The sequence below is a fragment of the Triturus cristatus genome, chromosome 11, assembly GCF_964204655.1.
Source record: "Triturus cristatus chromosome 11, aTriCri1.1, whole genome shotgun sequence".
Classification (NCBI taxonomy): domain Eukaryota; kingdom Metazoa; phylum Chordata; class Amphibia; order Caudata; family Salamandridae; genus Triturus; species Triturus cristatus.
Genome location: NC_140594.1, coordinates 920,183,052 through 920,204,276, shown reverse-complemented (window position 1 = coordinate 920,204,276; position 21,225 = coordinate 920,183,052). Strand labels below are relative to the sequence as shown.

General features: G+C 43.3%; 1 protein-coding gene across 1 annotated transcript in view; it reads left to right on the top strand.

The window, feature by feature from the left end:
• The first annotated feature begins 7,327 nt into the window (after positions 1-7,327).
• LOC146785615 (arylacetamide deacetylase-like) overlaps positions 7,328-21,225 on the top strand; it is a 398,643-nt gene continuing 384,745 nt past the window's right edge. The window contains exon 1 of the mRNA XM_085634877.1: positions 7,328-7,605. Within this exon, the coding sequence (XP_085491003.1) occupies positions 7,468-7,605 (138 nt within the window). The 5' untranslated portion in view covers positions 7,328-7,467. The remainder of the gene's footprint in view (positions 7,606-21,225) is intronic.

Sequence of the window (21,225 nt, the reverse complement as noted above, 5' to 3'; positions counted from 1 at the left end):
GCCATTCCTAAAACTTTTGGCTAGCAAGTGTGCATCGTCTTTTTATGATAATGGTTGAGTAACTTGATAATAGATTGGAACTTAATTTGGGGTGGGTGCTAGTCCCAGTGCCCTTGTGTTCCCTTTGTGTGCCTTGCTATTACTTTTTGAAGGGGACCTTTTTATAATTACTCAATTTCCTCTTCCTGCACTCGCAGACTAGGTGGCTACCCCCGCAGTTACTGCAAGCTTGTTTCAATTTTCAAGCCACACCCCACTTGCACTCACCCTTATCAAACATCCAACATGATGCAGGCTGTGATTTTTCCTGCTTTCCCCTTGTGTAATGTTTCCCTCTGCTGCCCTGCTGGTAACACTCTGTCTTCCACTTTCCCCTGTATGAATGAAAGGACTGATTGTGTGTCCCCATCCCCTAATGTGCAGCAACCGGGTGTTCAGTGAAAAATGCTATCTTCTGATGTTTCCAGACTATGATTGGCCATGTCTGTATTTTTGCCATAAAGTCAGTGCTTTAAATGGGCCGGTACTCACCGGTACTGAGTACCGGCACTTCTCATTTTTACCGCTCTGAGTACCGGCACTTCTCTGCTGCCAAGGAGAGTACCGGTACTCATCAAAGGTAGGGTCATTGTTGCTGTGGTTCAAGCGCACGAACGAGCCTGTCTGACAGCCAAAGCACCTCTAGCCCAAGCTGAGCCTCCTTTAAACAATTCAGTAGGGCTCATCGGCATAATGTCCTGTGTTCACCACCACTCTGTGTTTAACAGAGCAGGGTCCATTCTGGCCCTATGCTGTCAATCACATTCACAACATGGTGTGCATTTGTGCAAACACTCGAATCCAGGCATCCCGCTGACAGCAGCAATAGCAGCAATTAAGAAATCCATGGGAGATAAGGGGTGTAAAATGGCCTTTATCCCACCTGAGTCTTTGTGTGAGTGTCTGTCTTTTCTGTGTTTGGATGTTTGCCTGCTTGTGTGCGCTTGTTTGTGTGTGTATGAGAGAAAAGCAAGTGAAAGAGGGAGAGAATCCAGACACTAGGGAGGTATTTTAAAGGACATTCTTGGAATGCTTTGTGTGAGCATTGCTGCTTGTTTCTGTGAGTGCGCACTCAAGAATATATAAGTATTCGGCCACATAGTAGAAGTGTCTTATGTCTTATCCTTAGCCCCGCCCCTAACCCCGCCCACTTGCTACACTCATAGCTCATTTTAAGAGTACCTGCACTTATTTTTTCCCATTTAAAGCACTGCATAAAGCCCTCCTCATACTTCAACGAGGCCTCCCCCTGGTACTCTGCAAGCACCTTCTATTCATACAACAACAATGCAACAGCGGCGTACAGGAATTTTTCAACAAACACCCAAGCCAAAGTACAAAATGCATGCAACCAGTTCACAATTAACCTCTATAACCTGGGCTGGCGCCTGTCTTGCTTGTTTATCTTTGTTTGTCCTGCGGCAACAGGTCCAGCCCGGTTTGTTTTGCCTCAGGCAGCAAAAACACATCAATAAACTCTATGCTCTATATGTAAAAGCCAAGGGAACCAAGCTTGAAAGCTCAGTCTTGTGTACATATATTTGCTGGCTGGCTTGCCATTCACCCCGCCCAGTGCAACTCTGCCTCCCCATGCTACTGTTGAGTACACGTCCTGCATGTTGTGCTTCCCTGGCCCTTGGGTTGCATGTTTTGCCCCTTCCTGAGCCTTAGCACCTTGGATACCCTTCTGGTTTGTGTGGCTCACCAGGTCAGCTGCATGTAGCTTGGCACTTTTCTATGCCTTCAGGGGCACTGTGCCTACATCCTGTGCCTACGTCCTGCACTTGCTTTGGCCAAGTATAATGGACAGCTCTGCAAATGGTAGGGGAGGGGATGCATTTAGCCCTCCCACTACTTGCCATGGCCACCAAGCCAGGGGGACAAGGGGGTCAGCAAGCGTTGCACATGTCCAGTGGGTTGCCCTGATGATGTGATATCTGTGTTAACTACCCTGATCTGCGTCCCATAGTTGTCTATTCCATGTGCTGCACCTTTCTGTCCCTTCGACCCTAGTCATTGCCTTGCCTCTGTGTCCTCCTGTCGTGCACCCCCCATTTGCATAAAATGTGCAAGCCACGCTTGTTTGGCATACCCTCATCCTTTTGGTAGCTGTGCATGCCTCACCAGTAGGTGCAGGGGATCTGCCCCAGTGCTCCCTTCAGTCCTTATGAGACACCGCTGTTGAGGCTGAATGTGCCCGCTGACTGCTCCCTGGAGCTGGGTCCTGCGCTGCTGTGCCCATCCTTGCTGTCTGTTGGTCACTGAGGATGCCTCCATCTGTGTAGGGCTGCCAATGTGGATGTATGCGCCCTTGCTAGTGTGCCCTTGGAGTGTGTGCTGCTGCGTCCACTTCTGTGGTGTCCCCCCTGTAGTCTCTCCACTGCCGTTTCAGCTGGGTTCACTGCTCCTTGAACTCCTGCTGCCACTAGGCTCCAGTTGTGCTCTTACATTTGCACTTTTCCCTCTGAAGGACTCTTCCCTGGGCTGCTCTTTCTGCTCCTCCTGCCCCCAGGTGGCTTCTCTTTCCCTTGCCCTGGCTTAACCCATGAGCCCAAGACCTGCTCCATCAGCCACTCGCTCCAGTGAAGGTCATCCACCTGCCTCATCTGTTACAAGAGCTGCTCCACCTCTGTGGTGCCCTGGTTCTCCGGTGCTCCAGGCCCGGTTGGTGCCTTCCCCTGCCAACTAGAGGGTCTGGCTTTTTTGCCCTGCTCACTGCCTCCTGTGCCATGTTTCAAGCCCTCTCATGGAACCTTGCGGGCTTCCTGTGGGATCTTTTTTCAGGTAAGTCCCTCAGGGGAGCCCCTGCTGTGCTGGCCCCCTTTCTTCTCCCTCTGTTTGCTCCACTTGGCATGCTCTGTGATACCCTTCATGACTCCCTTGGTGCAGTTGGTGGTTGCCTGGTTTCTAGCCACTGTAGCCCCTTGCAGCCCTGCCCTGTCTTTTCCTCTTCAGATCAACAAGAGTGTGCTTTGAAGTAGGTGTAATTATAAATGTCAGTTGCCCTCTCTTTTACTCCTATTGTTACCGTGCAGCTTGAAGCAGCTTCTGCTGTAATTTGTCTCTGCTCGCGACCACAATGCACTGCCGCTTTAGGCCTTTGCTTTCAAAATTACCCCTGTGCCTTTAAGAGCAGGTGTGCCCCGCTCCTCATGCTCAATACAAAAGAACCCAGGTCACACAGATGCTATGGGGGCTAGCGTGTTCCCTCCTCATTGCCACCTGCTTTTGGGTGCTCTGCTCCTTCACATTTGGCATCCAGAAATGCCCCAGCATCTTTAAGAACAGGTGTGTTGCCGCACCTTGTGACCAAACTGCTTGGATTGGGCATTCCGACACAGAACCAGTACCAGCGCATTGGCCTGTCTCCCACAGCAGCCTGGGGTTCAGCATAGACAAAGAGCACTCTCCACCTCACGCTGCCGACAAGGTAAAATGGGTCCTACGGGGCCAGAGCACTCGCCTCCGTGCTGCTGCAAAGTTTTCCCCGCTCACCACTCTACCTCCTAGTAGTGCGGAAGAGTTCTCTCTTTCCCCTCAGTCAATCGCCACTCATGCAGCTCACAATGCTCTTTGGGGCTTCGCCTCACCTGCCTCCAGCTGTAGGGTGGGGAGGGATCCCTCACTGGTCGCCCTCAATCGCAGACTGATGACGCACTGAGATCATCCTGTGAGTAGCTCTACGGTGATGGTCACACAGTCCTCCCAGAAGACAGTCCTTCCGGTGATCAACGTCTACAGGCGGTGACAATTCTGAGGACCGCTCACCCCGGCGCCTTTTAGCCGTGCTCATGGCTTTGCCCCATCCAATTATTGGGCCACTTAAATGCGATACATGTTTTGGCCACTCGCTGGCCCCCAGCTTTGTTATGCTTTTGCTGCTGTGACTCTGCCGTGCTCTTTGTTTGTTACCAATGAGGGGGTGAGCTGCCACTCCTTTAAGGTCTGCTGCACCTCCCTGTCCGGCAATACCAAAGGCCACCGCCACACAATCGCATAATTTCAGTGGCCCTGGCCATACCTCTATACCAAATTGGAGCAGCCATAGCTTATGAGGTGTGAATGAGGAGCTCTCCTAACTAAGGTAGGTTTTAATTGGCTAGGGATAAGTAAACATTCTGTGCATACATTTTATTATATCTGGAACTCAATGAGATACTTACTAAAAGGAGAAATGAGACTACATTTATCCTTTTGGATTATAGCAGAAGGCTCCACACAAGCGTTTTCATGAAGATAGTGATTTTGTATATGTGACTAAATACAACGTGTAATTCATTTGCAGGGAAACAAATTGACAAGTAGGTGGTGGTCCGACTGCTGCATTATGATGCAACCGCCCTCTTTCATTTGGAAAGTGCTCCTTATCATGTTGTCTTATTCTGTGGCCAAGGAAAAGGGATGCAGTACAAGACACCATGATAAGGAGCACCTCCTACTCATCCATTGACGGTGTGTCATGCACCATGCCATGCATGGCACTCGGTGCAAGGAGGTGACCGGCCGCACTGCATGTGCCAGCAGGGCTACTTTACAATGGCCTACAATGGACTTAAGGTCTGTTTTGGGACCCCAAATTCTGTTTCTGACAGCCTTTACATGGCGGTCTTCCCAGCATGAAAAGGCTGTTGGAAGGAGATATCATAATCCCGACGACACTGCCTGCCTCAACACCACTGCCATTCGGGAATAGGATTGCGACCGCCGCCTTGTCAGGATCACTGATCCAGGTGGAGGGGGTAGTCTTCCTCACGACCGCTGTCTGTCCAACCGCCAGGATTGTAATCCAGCAGTCAGACCGAAAGACAGTTGGTGGTCAGACTGCCACTGATGACCTGTCAGTGGCGGTCCAACCGCTATCGTAATAAGGCCCTAAGTATATTAGTGGTAGAAAATGAGGGACAAAATGGATTTCCTTCAGTTCTGCCTTATCTCTTGAGTGAACATGTACAGGACCCGAGCTCTTGATTCTTTTGTTACTGTTGTGTGCACAAGCCCCCTGTCGTTCATATCCAGTAATCCACTTCAAAGCACAAGCCATCATTATGGCTTATTAACAACTATCATCACACTGTATGCCCGGGCTACCTGCTGTCAGCCTCACACGTGCCCTATGGAAAAAAATCAGTGTGAGTGCAAGGCCCTTGCATGCGAGTTGGGCACTCTGTCTTCTCACACAGGCTCTGAGAGCAAAGGTTCAGTCTTACATCTATAATTGACAATGATGCAAGATGGTGGAACCAAAGGATCTTTAAGTGCACACAGCATTTCACTCAGTCTCCCATAGCACAAGGAAGTAGTTGTCATTTACGTTTTCAACAAATACCCTCTCTCAAACGAGCACGCATTTGACAATTAAGAATCATCCTCTGGGGGCTGTTGAAGTAGAAGCGAATTACTAAGTCCACAGTTAATACACAAACACACACGCCTCACCCAAGGTCAAAGCATGCACTTAGCATGCCTAGCTGCAGGGCACGTCAATTCCCACACCTTCCTATTGTTTCCCTACATGTTCATCCTCTTACAAGCACACATGTGGTGATCTGTTAATGCTGAACAAGCGGATCCGATCGCCGCCCTAGGTACTACGGACCTGTCCTCCCTTACAAACTGTCAAGCGGAGAATCATACGGCGTTCTAATCCTAGAGGCATAACAACCTCTCTACTCAAGTAATCTCAAACGGAGTTACTGTGAGTACCTTATCACTACACTCACAGCACACTTTAGGGTGTGTGCTGATATTTACACGTGGCCTGTACCCTGTTTTTACGGCCATTCACAATTTTTTTGCTGGTCCTGACGAAAGCCTCTAGAACCATCGAGAAGGCTGAAACTAGTTGACCTTTATTACAAGGGATATAAGGAAAATAACATTCCTAATTACGTATCCCGCAAAAACCTTTTTTTACATTAGTCCTGGGACCCTTATAATTAAAGTTTTTCCATAGGGCATTTTCCAGAGACTTTTTTAACTCTTAAACACATTACACATAGCACGCCACTTACTGCTCAAAACCCTGCTCCGCTGTATCTCAGGCGTTGTAGCACAACTGGATTGTGCTAGATTATCCAGTTGGGCCCCGATGATGAAGCATGCCACCTACTAGGTAGGTGGGTGAGGGGTTTCTTTCACAGCAGTTGTGCTCTCTCTCCTTTCACGTTTTTTACAACAATGATAGCGAAAAAAGTTTGCTCTGAGTGATAAAACTTGTCCACTTTGTTTTGTCATATTGTTTGGGGAAGAGGACAAGTTTTTCTTTTTCTTTTCCTCGCTCTCTTGTTGTTCCCATTTGATCTGTTAATGGTGCCATGATGGTCTGCATTGAGCAGCTGCAGTCCATCTGTGAGGACAGAGGACACTAGAGAGGCAGAAATCTAAGGGAGGAACAGACTAGGGGAGGATGATGTGGTGCAATGGCCAGGACACCTCCCGACCTTAGAACAGGGGAACCAGGTTCAAATATTCTGTGATTCTGCAGATATCACGCACTCCCCGTGCCTAGAAAAACAAAAACAAATGAGGTTGACCTTGTGTAATGAACTGATGCTCACATAAAGTGCTTCATTAACTTTGGGTCAAGTTTGCTCTGTGTAAAACTTCATAAAAACAGTTAATTAAAAAAATCTTACAGAGTGGGAAAACTTTAAGGAATGGACATGGAGGAAGGGTATTAATGAGTCATTAATGCACTCACCCTGTTATCTGTTCATGCGTTAATTCAACAATTATCCATGCACTCACTCACCCTCTAACCTCACTCACTAATTATTGATGCAGTTACTCATTTATCCATACAATCATTCCATCCAATAGTTTCCACATTCTCACATTAAACTAATCATCCATTTACATATCTTCATACACAAACTCGTCATTTATTGAAGAACTCAATCATCCATCCATTTGTTAAAACATGTTTACACTTACCCACTCATGCATCAGCCTACCCATGCATAGAAACTCACTAATCAGTGGAGAACACTCACTTATAAATATCACCAGAACTATTTACTTTGCCTACTAGCGTTTATGAGTAGATTAGTGATGTGTAGGGAAACATTTTATAAAGACATGATATTTTCTGATCCTTAAATGGGTACATTATAAATGAGGATACTTCCTCATGCTTCACACTGTTTACTAGTAACATGAATATTTTACCTTACAATACACTGTGCCAGGTTTTATCATGCCCCAATGTGGGTTAGCAGGGTGCTCATGAAACACACCCTTCAATAGAAACCATTCCATGGTTAACTTGGGCAGCTTGTGATTTGGCAAACTCTGCAAGCTGGAAAGCTCGGAGGAAAGGCGTGTACAAGGTTCAGCATAGCATATTGACATTAACCTTTTAACTCCTGTGAGACGACTCGAGTTAGGAGCCGTGAAAGGAGCTGAACTGAACCGAGTGAAGAATTTAAAATGGCATCGAAATTATTTTACTTCGCAGTTGCGTCTGCTCTTGTGGGATATTATTTTTATATACCTCTTCCAGAGAACGTCGAGGAGAGATGGAAAGTCATGTTGATAGATTCGACTGTAAGAACAATCATGAATTTGGTAAGTTCCCAATCGTCCTCTTTGAGACCTTGATAGTAAACTTTAACCTTAACATAGACCTTGCAAAGTAATCTAAATGGAACGTGATTTCAATGATAGGCAAGTGGACATTTTAAAGGGGACTGACTCTTTGCACGATTTTTAAGGAATCTAAAAATATACTTTCGATACTTTTCCTAGCAGTAAATAAAGTGGCATTTATGGAGGAGCTGTTTTTGAACTGTGTTACATGAACAAATCCTCGAGTGACTTTACTCCGTTTCCATGGCGCAGGTCATTTTGCTCTTTTAAATTAATGATTATAAACAGATTAATTGAGTATTCAATACTGCAAATAGAGGTCAATTGTAGTTAAAACAACGCACCAAGCTGGACACACTCATGTAGGTACACTTAAAGCGCTGTGTGTATTCGCAAGGATGTTTTTTTGGGCACCTTTTGCAGTGGCGTAACGAAACTTGAGGGGGCCCCCCTGCAAAGTACATGGTGGGGGCCCCTCCCAGCAGCCCAGCTCACCACGTACCTCTTTTCCCCACCACCCAAAAATCTGGTATATTTTTATTTGAAACTGCCAACATTTAATGAAATGCCTTTCGTTCAAAGTGTTCATAAGAAAGTGGGAAGCACTCTTAATATATAAACTACACCATTTGTAACATTATTGTCAAGAGCAGATTATTTAACTGAGACAATCATGCCATGGGGTGGTCCTATTTGCTAAGGAACTGCCTATTGCTGAATACAAAGAACTATTTAGGGTCTGAATTAGAATTTACATTGATAGACAATAACTTGACACTTTGAAAGACAAACCCAAACCTGCAATTTCACAGACTCGACTCACAGTATACATGAGGAGTACACAAGAATATAACTCAGTATCCTGCCAGCCCCAAGAGAGATAAACTAGTGAATTATCTGCATGTCACACACTTGCGACTGTCAAGGGTGTGCATGATAATAACGTGACCTGAGGAAGCACTTTTAATTTCTACCATCACGTCTTTATTAGTAAAAAGGACAAAAACAGGCAGGTAAATGAAGCTGATGATGAAAACTACTTGGATGCTTCAGAACATAGTTGCAGATGTTTGTTTGAATTTATCATTTCTGTAGTGTAAACAATGCTAATTGCAAGATTTAAGGACCACGTTTTACAGACAAGAGAAAGCAAAAGCATAAATAACACAGCATGTAGCATAAAAAGAAACCATATCAGCAAGTATCTTATGACAGAATATATACAACTACAGTTGGTAAAGCAAAGGAAAAAGTGCAAATACTTTCAAAGTGTAAAATAAAACTATCACCAGTCCAGCAATATACAAAAATCAAGCATATTTTGTAAAATCAAGGAATGGATGCAAGAAGGTGAGTACTCAAGGGAAAGATACAAAAGAGGAAATAGCAAAAGGGATGGGATTAGGAGGTAATCACTCAAAAGTTGGATGAGGACGATAAGAGCCAATAATGCAGGAGTTAAAGGTATAGATGAAAGAAGGGATGATCTAAACGTACGGCTGCAAGGAGGCAGGAGCTAAAGGGACAGAGCCAAAATGACAGGCGATAAGGGGCTGGAGCTGTCTTGAATGTATTGTATTGTTATATTTGTAGAGGGCTTACTACCCCTATATGGAGCACTGAAGCTCTTGCCTACATGAGTGGCAAGCTACACTTTGTGTAGGGTGTGTGGTTGGAAGAGTGTTGTATTTGTTTTGATGCTATGTGGGAAGTGTTTCCGTGTTGTGTTTGAGGACCATTGACTGGGGTGTGTGCAGCTTATTGTGCAATGACTTTGGCAGGGTGGGTAGATGGTTACGAGAAGTGAGTTAGTGATGGTGGATCGTAAAACACAAATAAGGTAGAGTATTGAGGATTAAACCTGTTTTTCATAAGATGAGAAAGATAATCAAATTTGACTGAGATGTATTGTCTAGTGGGCATTTAAATGAACACAAGCAGATAGCGTCTTTCAGTTGCCCCTTGGCATGTGGTTAGTGACAGGAAGTGATGTAAGCAGCGTGTTGGTGCATACATTATCAATGCTGTGCTATGGCAGGGAGAAGGGAAATGACGCTGGGTTGTTGCTGGGCTGGTTATCTGTGTGGTTTTAACTTTCTTTTGTTTCTTTCTGCACTGTAACAACAAAAAGTGTGATTTGATAACATGACGTTTGTTACCATTGGCATTGGCGCACATGAACTAGTTTGAGGTTTCTGCCCTTCTGTTCACAGAGTGATCACAGGATGAACCGAATCCCACTCCTTTTTAATTTACGCAGATCCAGTTCCCCCACTTCCTACCTGGATGAACTTGCTCCTGCAGCTTTGTGCTATGAGTAATTGGTGTGTGCAAAAATAATTTACACACCTTATTCTGAACTGTTGATGGAAAAAGACATCCAGTAACGTGCACATGTTCGAGTGCTTAGTTTGTAAAAAAATTGTCATTTCAAACTGCAGTTTACAGTTGAAGTTTTATAATTAAAAATATATATATATATTAAATAGTTTTATGCTCCACTAATGAACGTTGCTTGAAAATACGCACACTGCGCCCCGACATGGTGGTTTTTCAGAAGTCTGTGCCAGTGTTTACAAATAAGGGCTTGTGCTCAGCACCGGAAAACACCGACACAAATTAAGCACTGCATGTGGCACTTATATGAGGTTGTTTTTTCATTCGTTGTAACTGTACATCTTCGAATAAGGCTCTTCGCGGTGTCAAATTTTGGAGGTTTGGAACATCATGGCCCCTTCCAGGGGTCCTGCCCACTTGAGTTGAGTTATAAATGTTGGTTTGTCTCCGGAGCTACACATATTCTAGTTGTGCACTCAACTCACAAGATACCTCAATGTTTAGATAGATTTGACCAGCTTCAAGATTATTTACCGTTGAGACAAGTGTCCTCTTTCCACCTGTACCCAAGGTATCACTGACATCACCCCAGCATTCTTTCCTTTAAGTACCCCCCACCTCCCCATGAACAGCTACGCCAGCCCATATTTTATGGGTGTGGACACTGCAGATGATGTCCGGTAATCTAAATCCCCATACAGTTGCACCCCCCCACCTCACTGATTTACACCAAGAGCACACAAACAGCGGAAGTGTGCTTTACTCCACATGAGATACGAACGGTTTACTCACTAAAGATGTTTCTACACGTGTTCAGTTAGGTCTGGTGGCTTAGTGGACTAATGCCTTCACTGTCACATGTTCAAATCCCGGCAGGTCCAGTCAGCTAGTCATCCTTCTGAGGTCAATAAAATAAGTACCTTCGAGTTAGTTAACATTAAACATCTGTTATTCAGCGCCAATATATCCTTCGCGGTGAACGCGCGCTTTACAAATAATACACGTTCTATTATACTTTGTGCAGTAATCATTTCGTTGAAAGTGAGACTGGTGCCGTGAAAATGTTAACCACGAGGGTGTCATGTTTGTTTGGGAAACACATGACAAAGTCTTTGCAGTGTGTACTTTTCACCTGCAGCATATTTTCTTACGTTTTTACCTTCCAAAACATTTAAATACTCTACCATCCTTGTAAAATAAATTGTCCATCCAACAACACCTTTAAATTTAAAACAATTACCAGGTTTAATTTAAAAGGATCAGCAATTTAACTAGAATGTTACTGGAGTAACTTAAGACAAAAAATATGACGCGGTGTTTAAATTCAGTCACCGGACATCTCTGGGTATCACAGGCGTTGCAAACATGCAAGGACTGCACAGAAATGCAGAAGGTGGTGAGAAGAGAGAGTTTGGTGTTTCCGGTGGCACACAGTGCCAAGAAAGTTTTGAGCACTTGCCAGCTTTTGTGCAGAACAGTAACGAAGACAGAGGAGTTAAACGGCGGAGGGACTGAGAGGCTATTATTACAGAGGGCAGAGAGGCATTTTGCAGCAGTCCCTGTATAACATGGAGCGTGCCGGGTTGCAGTTCTATGTGCCCCTCCAGTAATTCAGCGGAAGAAACTCCGCACCATTTTGCCTTTTTTCTGTCCAGCCTGTGACAGACCATGACAACTATGCTGAGGCCAGTATGTCATCTCTCGGACTTTCGTCACTATGTTCATGCACTGCGCACTTTACGTTCGGGAAGTGTCACTAGCTGAAGAACTCCGAGCAGCCACAGAGTACAAGTTAGTGCTAAGGGGGCCCCCTGCAGCTTGGGGCCCCCCGCACTGCGGGGGCTGCGGGGGCCTGTGTTATGCCCCTGACCGTTTGCACATCAGGTTCTACCTAAATAATAATTTAAAAAAAATCGTGACCATAATACTGTAGTGAAAATATTGTGACCACAAAATATCGTTCACAAAGAATAAGGTAATATTAATATTCTTTTAAAACAGTGTTTACTACATTAGCTTTTTTATTGTTTTGTCTTAAAGTGTTATGTTGTTATTCTATTATTTCTACCAAGACATTTAAAAAATGTTTAAATATTATTATAGTATTGTATAATTCATAAGTAATATTGTAGGGTTTACTGCATGATTGAGTGTTTATTAATGAAATGTTAGTTGATTTTAATCGAATTATTTCATGTTTTTGTTTTCAAGTTCAATAAAGTTGAACATTGTTTATTTAATTTAAATTTGAGGGATTGGGGTTTTAATATGAATTCGAGGGATAGTTTCATGCTTTCATTATATCATTAACAATGTACAATGATGACTTATTATTTTGTATTATTATTTATTAGTTTGCATATTTAATAAAGTGTGAATTACTGAATACATTTTAGCTTCAGGTTCAGGAATGTATTGGGTGATTGGGTATGTAGTACCTAAATAGAATAAATGTACAAATTGACAATAATGTATTAATGTATTATTGATTCGATTCTTTATTTGGAAATAATTTGGATATCTAATCATATTTCATTGATACTATAATTTTATATATTATTTTGGGTCTGTATTGTGTTTTCAGGTATGTATTAGCTGTCATTACTTGTATAATATATTACATTATTTATACTTGACATTGTTTGTTATTTTTTACGACTTAATAATTTATGTTTTATTTTAATTTTTTTGCCATTCGAAGTTTATTGATGGAATTCATGGGTTGTATGTTCTTAAATATAGTTAACTAATAATCAAAGAAAAATGTAAATATGTTTATCCTAAAAGATTTTTTTGTGTTTACTTTAAATTTGTACGCTTTGGGATGCTCTTTATTTTACTTTTTTTTTAATACATGTGAATTTTTTAAATATTTGTTGAATTTGTAAAGTTATTTAAGTATTTTGTTTAAATGTTTAATATATTTAATGTTTTAATTTTTTGCATTTACATATATGCAATAATGTTTTTCTTATTTATATAATTTGGCTGTGTTGTATCTGAGCACCCCAATGCATGAATGTGTCCACTGGTTGTTGGAAAGGGCATAGAACAGTAAATCTGACTCCCTGAATATGAACATGCCACAATGTTTTTTATACTTGAGTTAGAATATGACATCTTTTCTACCTCCTCCCGTTGTATGTACTTTCCTCAATGTTTGTGGGACTGAAGTTAAAATATTAAATCTACCTCTGCCAAAATGTATGCACTGCCCCCATTGTTTCTTAGAAAGAACTTAGGGCATCCTTACGATGCCGGTGGTACCACCACCAACAGGCTGTCGGTGGTGGTTCCATCGACAGTCTTGCATTACGATGCAAGCGGTCAGATCTGTAACTGCCGGGGGAGAGACCGCCACCTCATGCAGGATCTACTGATCCCGACAGGGCAGCGGTTAGAATCGTGATCCTGAATGGAGGCAGTGCCTGCTCAGGCACCTTGGTCAAAATCACAATGTCCCTTTCTTACTGCCTGTTCATGGCAATCCCAATGCCAGGAAAAGGTAGCCAGGCAGGGACGTTGGGCTCCCCAAGCAGAGGTACTATCACCTGTGGGCCACTGTAAGGCCCATATTCATGCACCTTGTGCCAGGCACCACAAAGTTCTCAATAACACCGCGAATTGTGCTGCAGACATTTTCCAAATCATGCCCTTCACCCAATATTTGTTAGACTGTAGTTAGGGTCATAAATATGATCCCTCCAAAGTGTGCACTTCCACCAATGTTTTGTAAACAGGAATTGGAAAAGTAAATATGCCCCCTCCATGAATGCACACTTCCCAACTTTTCCTAGAGTGGAGCAAGAATATTAATTCTATTCCCACCACCATGAACGCACTTTTTCCAAAGTTTGTTAGACTGTCTTTTAAATATTTCATCTGACCCAGATAAGCAAAATATCATCAAAGAACCAGCCCCGAAAAAACATGAGGAGTCAATTTTTTGGCTTCCGATGCCCATACTTGCACCCTCTTATGCAACCCCCATGCCTGGGCCTCAGCAGCGAAAAAATTGACTCCTTCTGTGTTTTTTTGGGACCGGTTCATTGATTTTATTTTGCTTATCTGGACCGGTTCAGTGACTGAATGGGAGGAATATTTTTATTTTCGTAATGAGAGTCTATATAACATGAAATTTACTATGACATAGAGCAAAAAGTCTATCATGTTTTCGGATGTGCAATTGTTTGCTAAAAAAGAGAGAATTTGCAGCAAATTATTCCATAAGGCCACTGCCACAAATAGCATTTTGCAAGTAGAGAGTGCACACCCGAGACATGTGATTGATGGTATACCATATGGAGAAATGGTGAGAATAAGAAGGAATTGTAGTGAGTAAAGTGACTTCAGGAAGGGATTGGAGGGTTTGAAAACAAGACTATAATGGAGAGGTTACAAAGAAAAGGTCTTGGAGCATGCTGAAAAGTAGGATTCTGCAGACCAGTCGAGACACCACATTAAACAAAAAGATCAAAAAGGATGAGAATAGAAAATGGGCATTTGTGTCCACGTACGGTGCAGAGCATAATGAGGTGTACAAGATACTACAAAAACACTGGTGATTGCTCCATGGTGTACCAGGTTTGGAGAACTGGATTACTGACAAACAAATGTTCACCTACGGGGAGTCGACACAGTTAAGAGTCTTGTCACATGCAGCTAAACACCTCCCATTAGGCTATTAGGCAGGAATTGGATACTGGAACAACCGAAAGGAAACTATGTCTGTTTAGATTGCAAATTATGTAAAATGGGTTTCAACGAACTGAGGAACTTCAGCTATAATTCAGCAAGGAAGTATTATGTGAATGAATTTATAATTGCAATAGAACCCATGTGATTGATGTGATTGTGTGCAACTGTTAGAAAAGTTATGTAGGGAGCACCATCAAGACGCTGAAATTATGCACACAAGAACATTCAAGAGCCAAAAAAAGGGACAATAAAACCCCCAGTAATTAGATTATGAAAGTTGAACACCCAAACAATATACGTTTCACCTTCCATGGTCCATGGTATGCAAAAACTGAACCCAAGACCTAGGGGAGGAGATAGGGTACTGTGGTTAAGACAGACAGAGGTTAAATGGATAGCACGACTAAGATCTGTAGAGAAAGGGTTGAACATGGAACAGTAACTCTATTACTTCCTTTAATTTCCCTGTATGGTGTTAAACGCTGGTTTGGGTTTACAGAGATCTGTACGACAATAGTAAGAGAGGTCAAGGATTGGCAGCATGTTATGACTGGGACTCCCGTCCATGTTTAAAGGGTTCAGAAGAATGTATAGGAATAATTCTGGAAGATTGATGCATTAAAGGAATTACGTTGAGTGTTGAGAACATTACATGGAAAAGACTACAGGGGTTACCCGAGCCCTTATTCTAATGTGTATAGATTATGCCATTGCTTTGTATGCTGGCTCTCCAGGCTATCTGTTAAACAAACTACAAGTGGTTCAGAACGCGGCAGCCAGGCTACTTTTGAACATTCCTACCAGATGCAGTGTGAGACATCATCTTTGTGCTCTTCACTGGCTGCCCGTAACTGAACGGGTTAAATTTAAAACATTAGTAATAGCTCATTGTGCCCTTTATGGCTTTGGGACAACCTATCTTCAAAAACGCTTCTCCTTTTACACTCCCCCAAGACAATTGCGCTCAACATCTACACTGCTGGCGCATGCCCCTCGCTTCAGGTTGCAAAGGACGAGTGGCAGCTCCCTTGCTGTAAAGGCTGCTCTAGCATGGAATGCTCTGCCTCTTGCCCTACGCAGCATTCAGGACCCTCTTCAATTTAAAAAAAATCTGAAAACTTTTCTTTTCATCTAATCTGACCCTTTCTATCTCTCAATGCCGCGCCCGGACACTCTTGAGTATCTGTGCGCGATATAAGTGTAAATAACATAACATAACAAATGTACTATGCAATAGTGGAATGATATGGTGTTGGGTATAGGGCTTGGCACACATGCATGAGATGTGGTTAATCAAGAACAATATGGACTTGTGTATGATATGGGAGAAAACTGTTTATGTGTCACGTGGCTGCCCCCGGAAGTGGATAGCACTCTGGACAAAATGGAATGCCTATCTAGGTAATATATGTGAGCCCCCATATGTCCCTCCCACTGTAGACCAATTGACTCCTTGATGTATTTTGTTGCAGTTCTGTGTGTTCTCTCTCACTATACCAATGTAAGTATAATTATAGTGTTTTGAGTAAATGTGACACAGCTGTAACCTATGTCTTATTGTATGCACTGACCATGCCACCTGCGTTGTTTAATAAAAATAATAAAAAAAAAAGAAAGATGTGGTTAATCAATGCAATTTGAGTAAATCCACCTTCATTCCAACTATGTCCAAGTGAAAAAAAACAGGAGAATACTGATGGTACAGGAATTGAATGAATATGGGAAGATACTTTTATTATTAACCAGATTATTCAGCAGGACATGAACAGTGATCGAACATGAATTGAGTAAACAACAGGAAAAAGAGGCCACCAAGATATGGGGGATCATGAAACCAGCAACAGATGCAGAACATAGGGACTGAAGACCAGATTTCATTAATGGGGACGAGTCTTAAAAAAGGAAACGGTGGAGGTTTAACCACCACTGAGGGGTAGCAAGCTCTTCAAAGATGGTGCTGCTAGTTACACAACTACAAGAAATAGGCTTTTTTGTTTTTAAAAAAGACTTTTATTGTTTTTCAAAAGGCATACATACAGCCCCGTAGGCATCACGAAAGACTAGTTGGGTAGGCAATATGCAGTACAATTGTAAACATTAACAGTCTTATGGTTCTCCCAGGGTTGACAGTATTCTAAACAGCTCTACCAGGGATCGAAGGAGCACACCGCTGATTCCCACCCATCCCCACACCGGTAACCCGATATACAGTTCCATTCATCCCTATGCATAGTCCAGTCCAATATTGTAAATAACTTGACACAAAGAACTACCGAACCACAACCCTCCCTCCCGAATCTTAAACACCGCAACATAGCCCCCCCGCAACCACCCTCCCAAGCATGCCGCCGGTCGCTCAAATACTCAGGGAGTCAATCAGAGTTCCGGCACCACTTATCAGAATCCCTGCCTCACAGGTCGCAGTCTATTATATATCGGGAATACTGGAGGAAAGTCCCTGTTAGGTTCTTATTGGTCTCAACATGCTCTACCTCTCTCAAGCGAGGGCTTCTCAGGTGGCCTGTGTGTCCTCCCCCTCATCAAGTGCGTTCTCATCTTCTGCAGTCGGGTGCTTAGCCATCTCCAGGAGTGCCACCCATGCTCGAGCCATTTCCAATGACTTCTCGCTCCCACTATGCCTGGCCATGCATAATCTGCAGTTCCCTTCACTCTCTGCCCACTTCACCAGCTCCCTATGCCAGCGTGCTAGAGTAGGTCCCTGTCGCGCCTTCCAGTGGGAAGTAAGTTCTCTCTTAGCCAGGACCAACCCGAAATCAATGAGCTTGCTGGTAATCTTAGTCTTAGCAATGTATGGGAACCAGTGCAACAAGCAAAACCCTGGCGTCATGGCTATCTCCCTCTCCGTCACAGTCACCAAAGCAGTCATCACCCCTCGCCAGTAGTCCCCCAACTGTGGACAGTCCCAGAACAAGTTGAAAAAACTTGCCCCTTCCCGAGTGCAATGGGGACAAGCGGCTGACACCCCAAATTATTTGTTGATTTTCCCGGTGTTGTGTGCAGATTTAGATTCCGTATATAGGTTTCCCGATTCATGCCCTTATATAGGTACAATTCACATTGCCCTTATTTGGACATAGAAATCCGGCCCTTATTTAGACATTGTCCATACAAACCAAATACAGGCATGGCCACCTACATCCGTCCATCCACGTCACAACGAATGCTTGGAAAACCAGACCCTTAAGCCTTTAGGAATATCCCTCAGCTTGACTATTGATTTCTACAAGAACTCATTAAGTATGCATGAACATCTATTTCTTAGGGTTTCATTCATGATCTTCCTCTGCCCGACTTTTTCGTCAATACTGGCATTCCTAGACACCTTCAAGGTATAAATATACCAGCACTTGCCCTGCCAAATTGCGGTTCCCGGAGGATTTGATCCAACCCAGACTACGCGGTTCATAACGGCAAGATCGGAAGGAGATTGAGTACCAGCCTGATACACTGACCTGACGCTGCCATCCTCCTTGCAGAGAATCCAGCTCCAGTGCTCTCTGACTTCCCTTGCGGGGGCTTAGACTATCGAGTCTAGAAAAGAGATTCTAACCTCTCTCATTCTAAAGTATGGAGCTGACTAGAACTTAGAGAAACTTTTGGCAACACTTGGCTAAACTAAAATATAGCTAGCTATACTTTAGAAATGGCACCTACTTCAAACCTCATACTGCACTTAGGTTAGGTACACTGGGGTAGAACAATTTAGAAGCATCAGATGAGTATCACATTTTAGCCTATGTTATTTATGTATGTATTTTGATTAAACCCTTCGCCGTGGCACGAATTTTGCTGCGGCGCTGGGGGGGTTTGGGGGGTTTGCGGCGCCACCATGCTCATGACGGAACCACTCCGTCATGAGCCACAGGCGCGCTGTGCTCATGACGGAGTGGTTCCGTCACGACTCTGCCCACTTGCATTGATCGCCCGCACAGGCAGGGAATCAGTGCCGCGTGGGCGGAGCGGCCGCCAACGGCCGCAGCATGACGGAATCACTCCGTCATGAGCACACGGCCCCGTGGCTCATGACGGAGTGGGTCCGTCATGAGCAGGGAAGGAGTTAATTTATGTAATATCTACAAACCATGCTATTGCAGTATTATTTTATCTTACTGCTAACCTCGTACATATTGTACTTCGTAGTTTGTCTTACGATTGTAGCAATTCATATCTCTTGCATGAGAAATAAGACTGTTCAATAAATCCTTTTATTGAAACGCCCGTCTCTCTATTTCTGTGCAACTCTGTAGAAACGAAGCGTGCACGATTGACTGAGTGAAACTGTTATCTATTGTTTCCACAATTCTGAGACTGTTCCGATTCTAAGGGGAAACAAAGTTGTCATGTTTATGCGGTTGTCAGAGACTAATCCCTTCTTGTATATTCAAGAAGTTTCTAGTGACCTCTGAGTTAGCTGGCACACGCAAGTAATTAAGTTTAATATACTCGATAGAGACATACTGACCTTAGTCCTATGTCAAATCTATAGTGTATGTTATTCCAATGCGCAGAGCCTATCAGGGATATAGGAACTACACTACATGGTGCCCAACGGTTTGGTAAGGCACTAATTTCACGCTAGATACTGAAGTAACTCAGTCTTGCTTTTCTCAGAGACCCTCTACTCATAAAACTCCATAAGACGTCTGGAGTGGGTAGGAATAATATCCGCCATTGCTGAGTAGGACGAAAGTCCTATGTATTAGCTGTTTGGTTTTGTTCAACGTTGAAGGATACAGTGTTCCAAAATATTGTGCACCTTATCTTTGTTTCCTTGAAACTTGCTCTGCAAACTTTCATTAAACAATGACCAAAAACGGCACAAACACCGATACTGGTGGAGCTGCAGCTGATCAAGTCGAAGCATCTTTTAATCGTACAGGTTTTCAAGAAACCGACGAGGATGCTATAATCATCCATCCAAATTTAAGGAGAGCCATCACTCTAAAACTTATAAAACATGGTCTGACACCAAGAGGTGGTAGAGCAGTTTTGTGATAGAGACACATGAATCTCACCAGACAGAGGTATTCTATTCATGGATAATATTCCCAGAATCAAATCCAGAAACACACTTGTTTCACTTCTACAAAGAAGATGAACCACCTGAGGAATATATTCCTTTCGAGGATATTGAAATTCCACTCACATACCAGGAGCATGAGATCTGGTTTAAAGGCGCCCTAAAACATTACAATCACATTACCAGGCTCGGTCCACTAGGTAGACCAGGAGCAACTTGGCCGATTTTAGCCGGCTACACACCTGACCTTGACATTGAATCAATGTCAGATGAGGAATTACTTAAAAACATACAAAAGCTAATAGAATTATACAGTTAAACCACAACTGTCTGAAAGTCCTGATAAGGTCTTTCCTAAAAACACTCCTACATCTTCTAAAAAGAAGTCGGAAAATAACAAACAGAATTCCAAAGAGAAGCTTTCATTCCCGAGGCAGGTCTCCTCCACAGAAGGAGCCCTCTGAAAGAAGGTACATCCTCAGGAATAGGGATAATTTGAGAAAACCTGACAGATATCAAGATAATGATACATGTTCCTCGCATACCTTTCAGATATCGTCACAGACATCCGAAAGAAGAGGACGGTCAGAAAACAAGGAAGAACGCGCCAAGTCCAAAGACGATCAACACGTCAGGAAAAATAAAGCAAAACCTCAATTCTCCAAGAAAAAGGTTGCAGGTCTGAAGATCAGACAGGCATAGAATACTGAGAACCCAACTCAGGAACTGAGAATGGGCCCAGACCATGTTGTACAGTGCAGCAGAAGTTACAATAGCTCGCCAGAACCTGAAGGGACTTCTGGAGACAGTGGACTTGAATGAAGACATACTAGTTGAGACTGTAGACACCAGGGTTAGTTCTCCACATAGGTTATATGAAATAACACTCCGGATGGAGGGAGACAAACCCAGAAAATTGAAAGCACTCTTTTGGGAGCATCGTTTAAAGGGTTATGATATACTTCTAGCAGAACAGGACTGGCCACCAGAGTTTGTCAGGGAGTGCCCACATGGCGAGGAAATCATTATGCCTGCCTTCTCCAACCATATTCCAGTTCATTGAAAATATACATTAGCCAGGAAATGGGCAGTAGCCCAAGCCCCAGCACTATATAAAAATCATGTAGGATGGGATGAGGACTCACCTCACCATAAAATCCAGTTAAAAAATCAACCGACTGCACAAAGGCAGTACCCAGTTAAGCAAGAAGCTAAAAAACAAGTCAGGGAGATTTTAGATCAACTTGAATATCAGGGGGTGATTGAAACTTGAACCTCATCAATGAACAATCCTTTGTTTCCTGTCTCCAAACCAGACAACACATATCATCTAGTTTTGGATTACAGACACTTAAATTCTTGTTGCAAAATATTTGCAGTGTAAAATGCACACAGTACAGCATTAATGAATAACATTTTGCGTAAAAAATATAAAACCACATTAGACATTTCAAATGGTTTCTTTTGTCAAAATATTGCACCAGAAAGCAGATATTTGACGGCTTTCTCAATAATGGGGACCC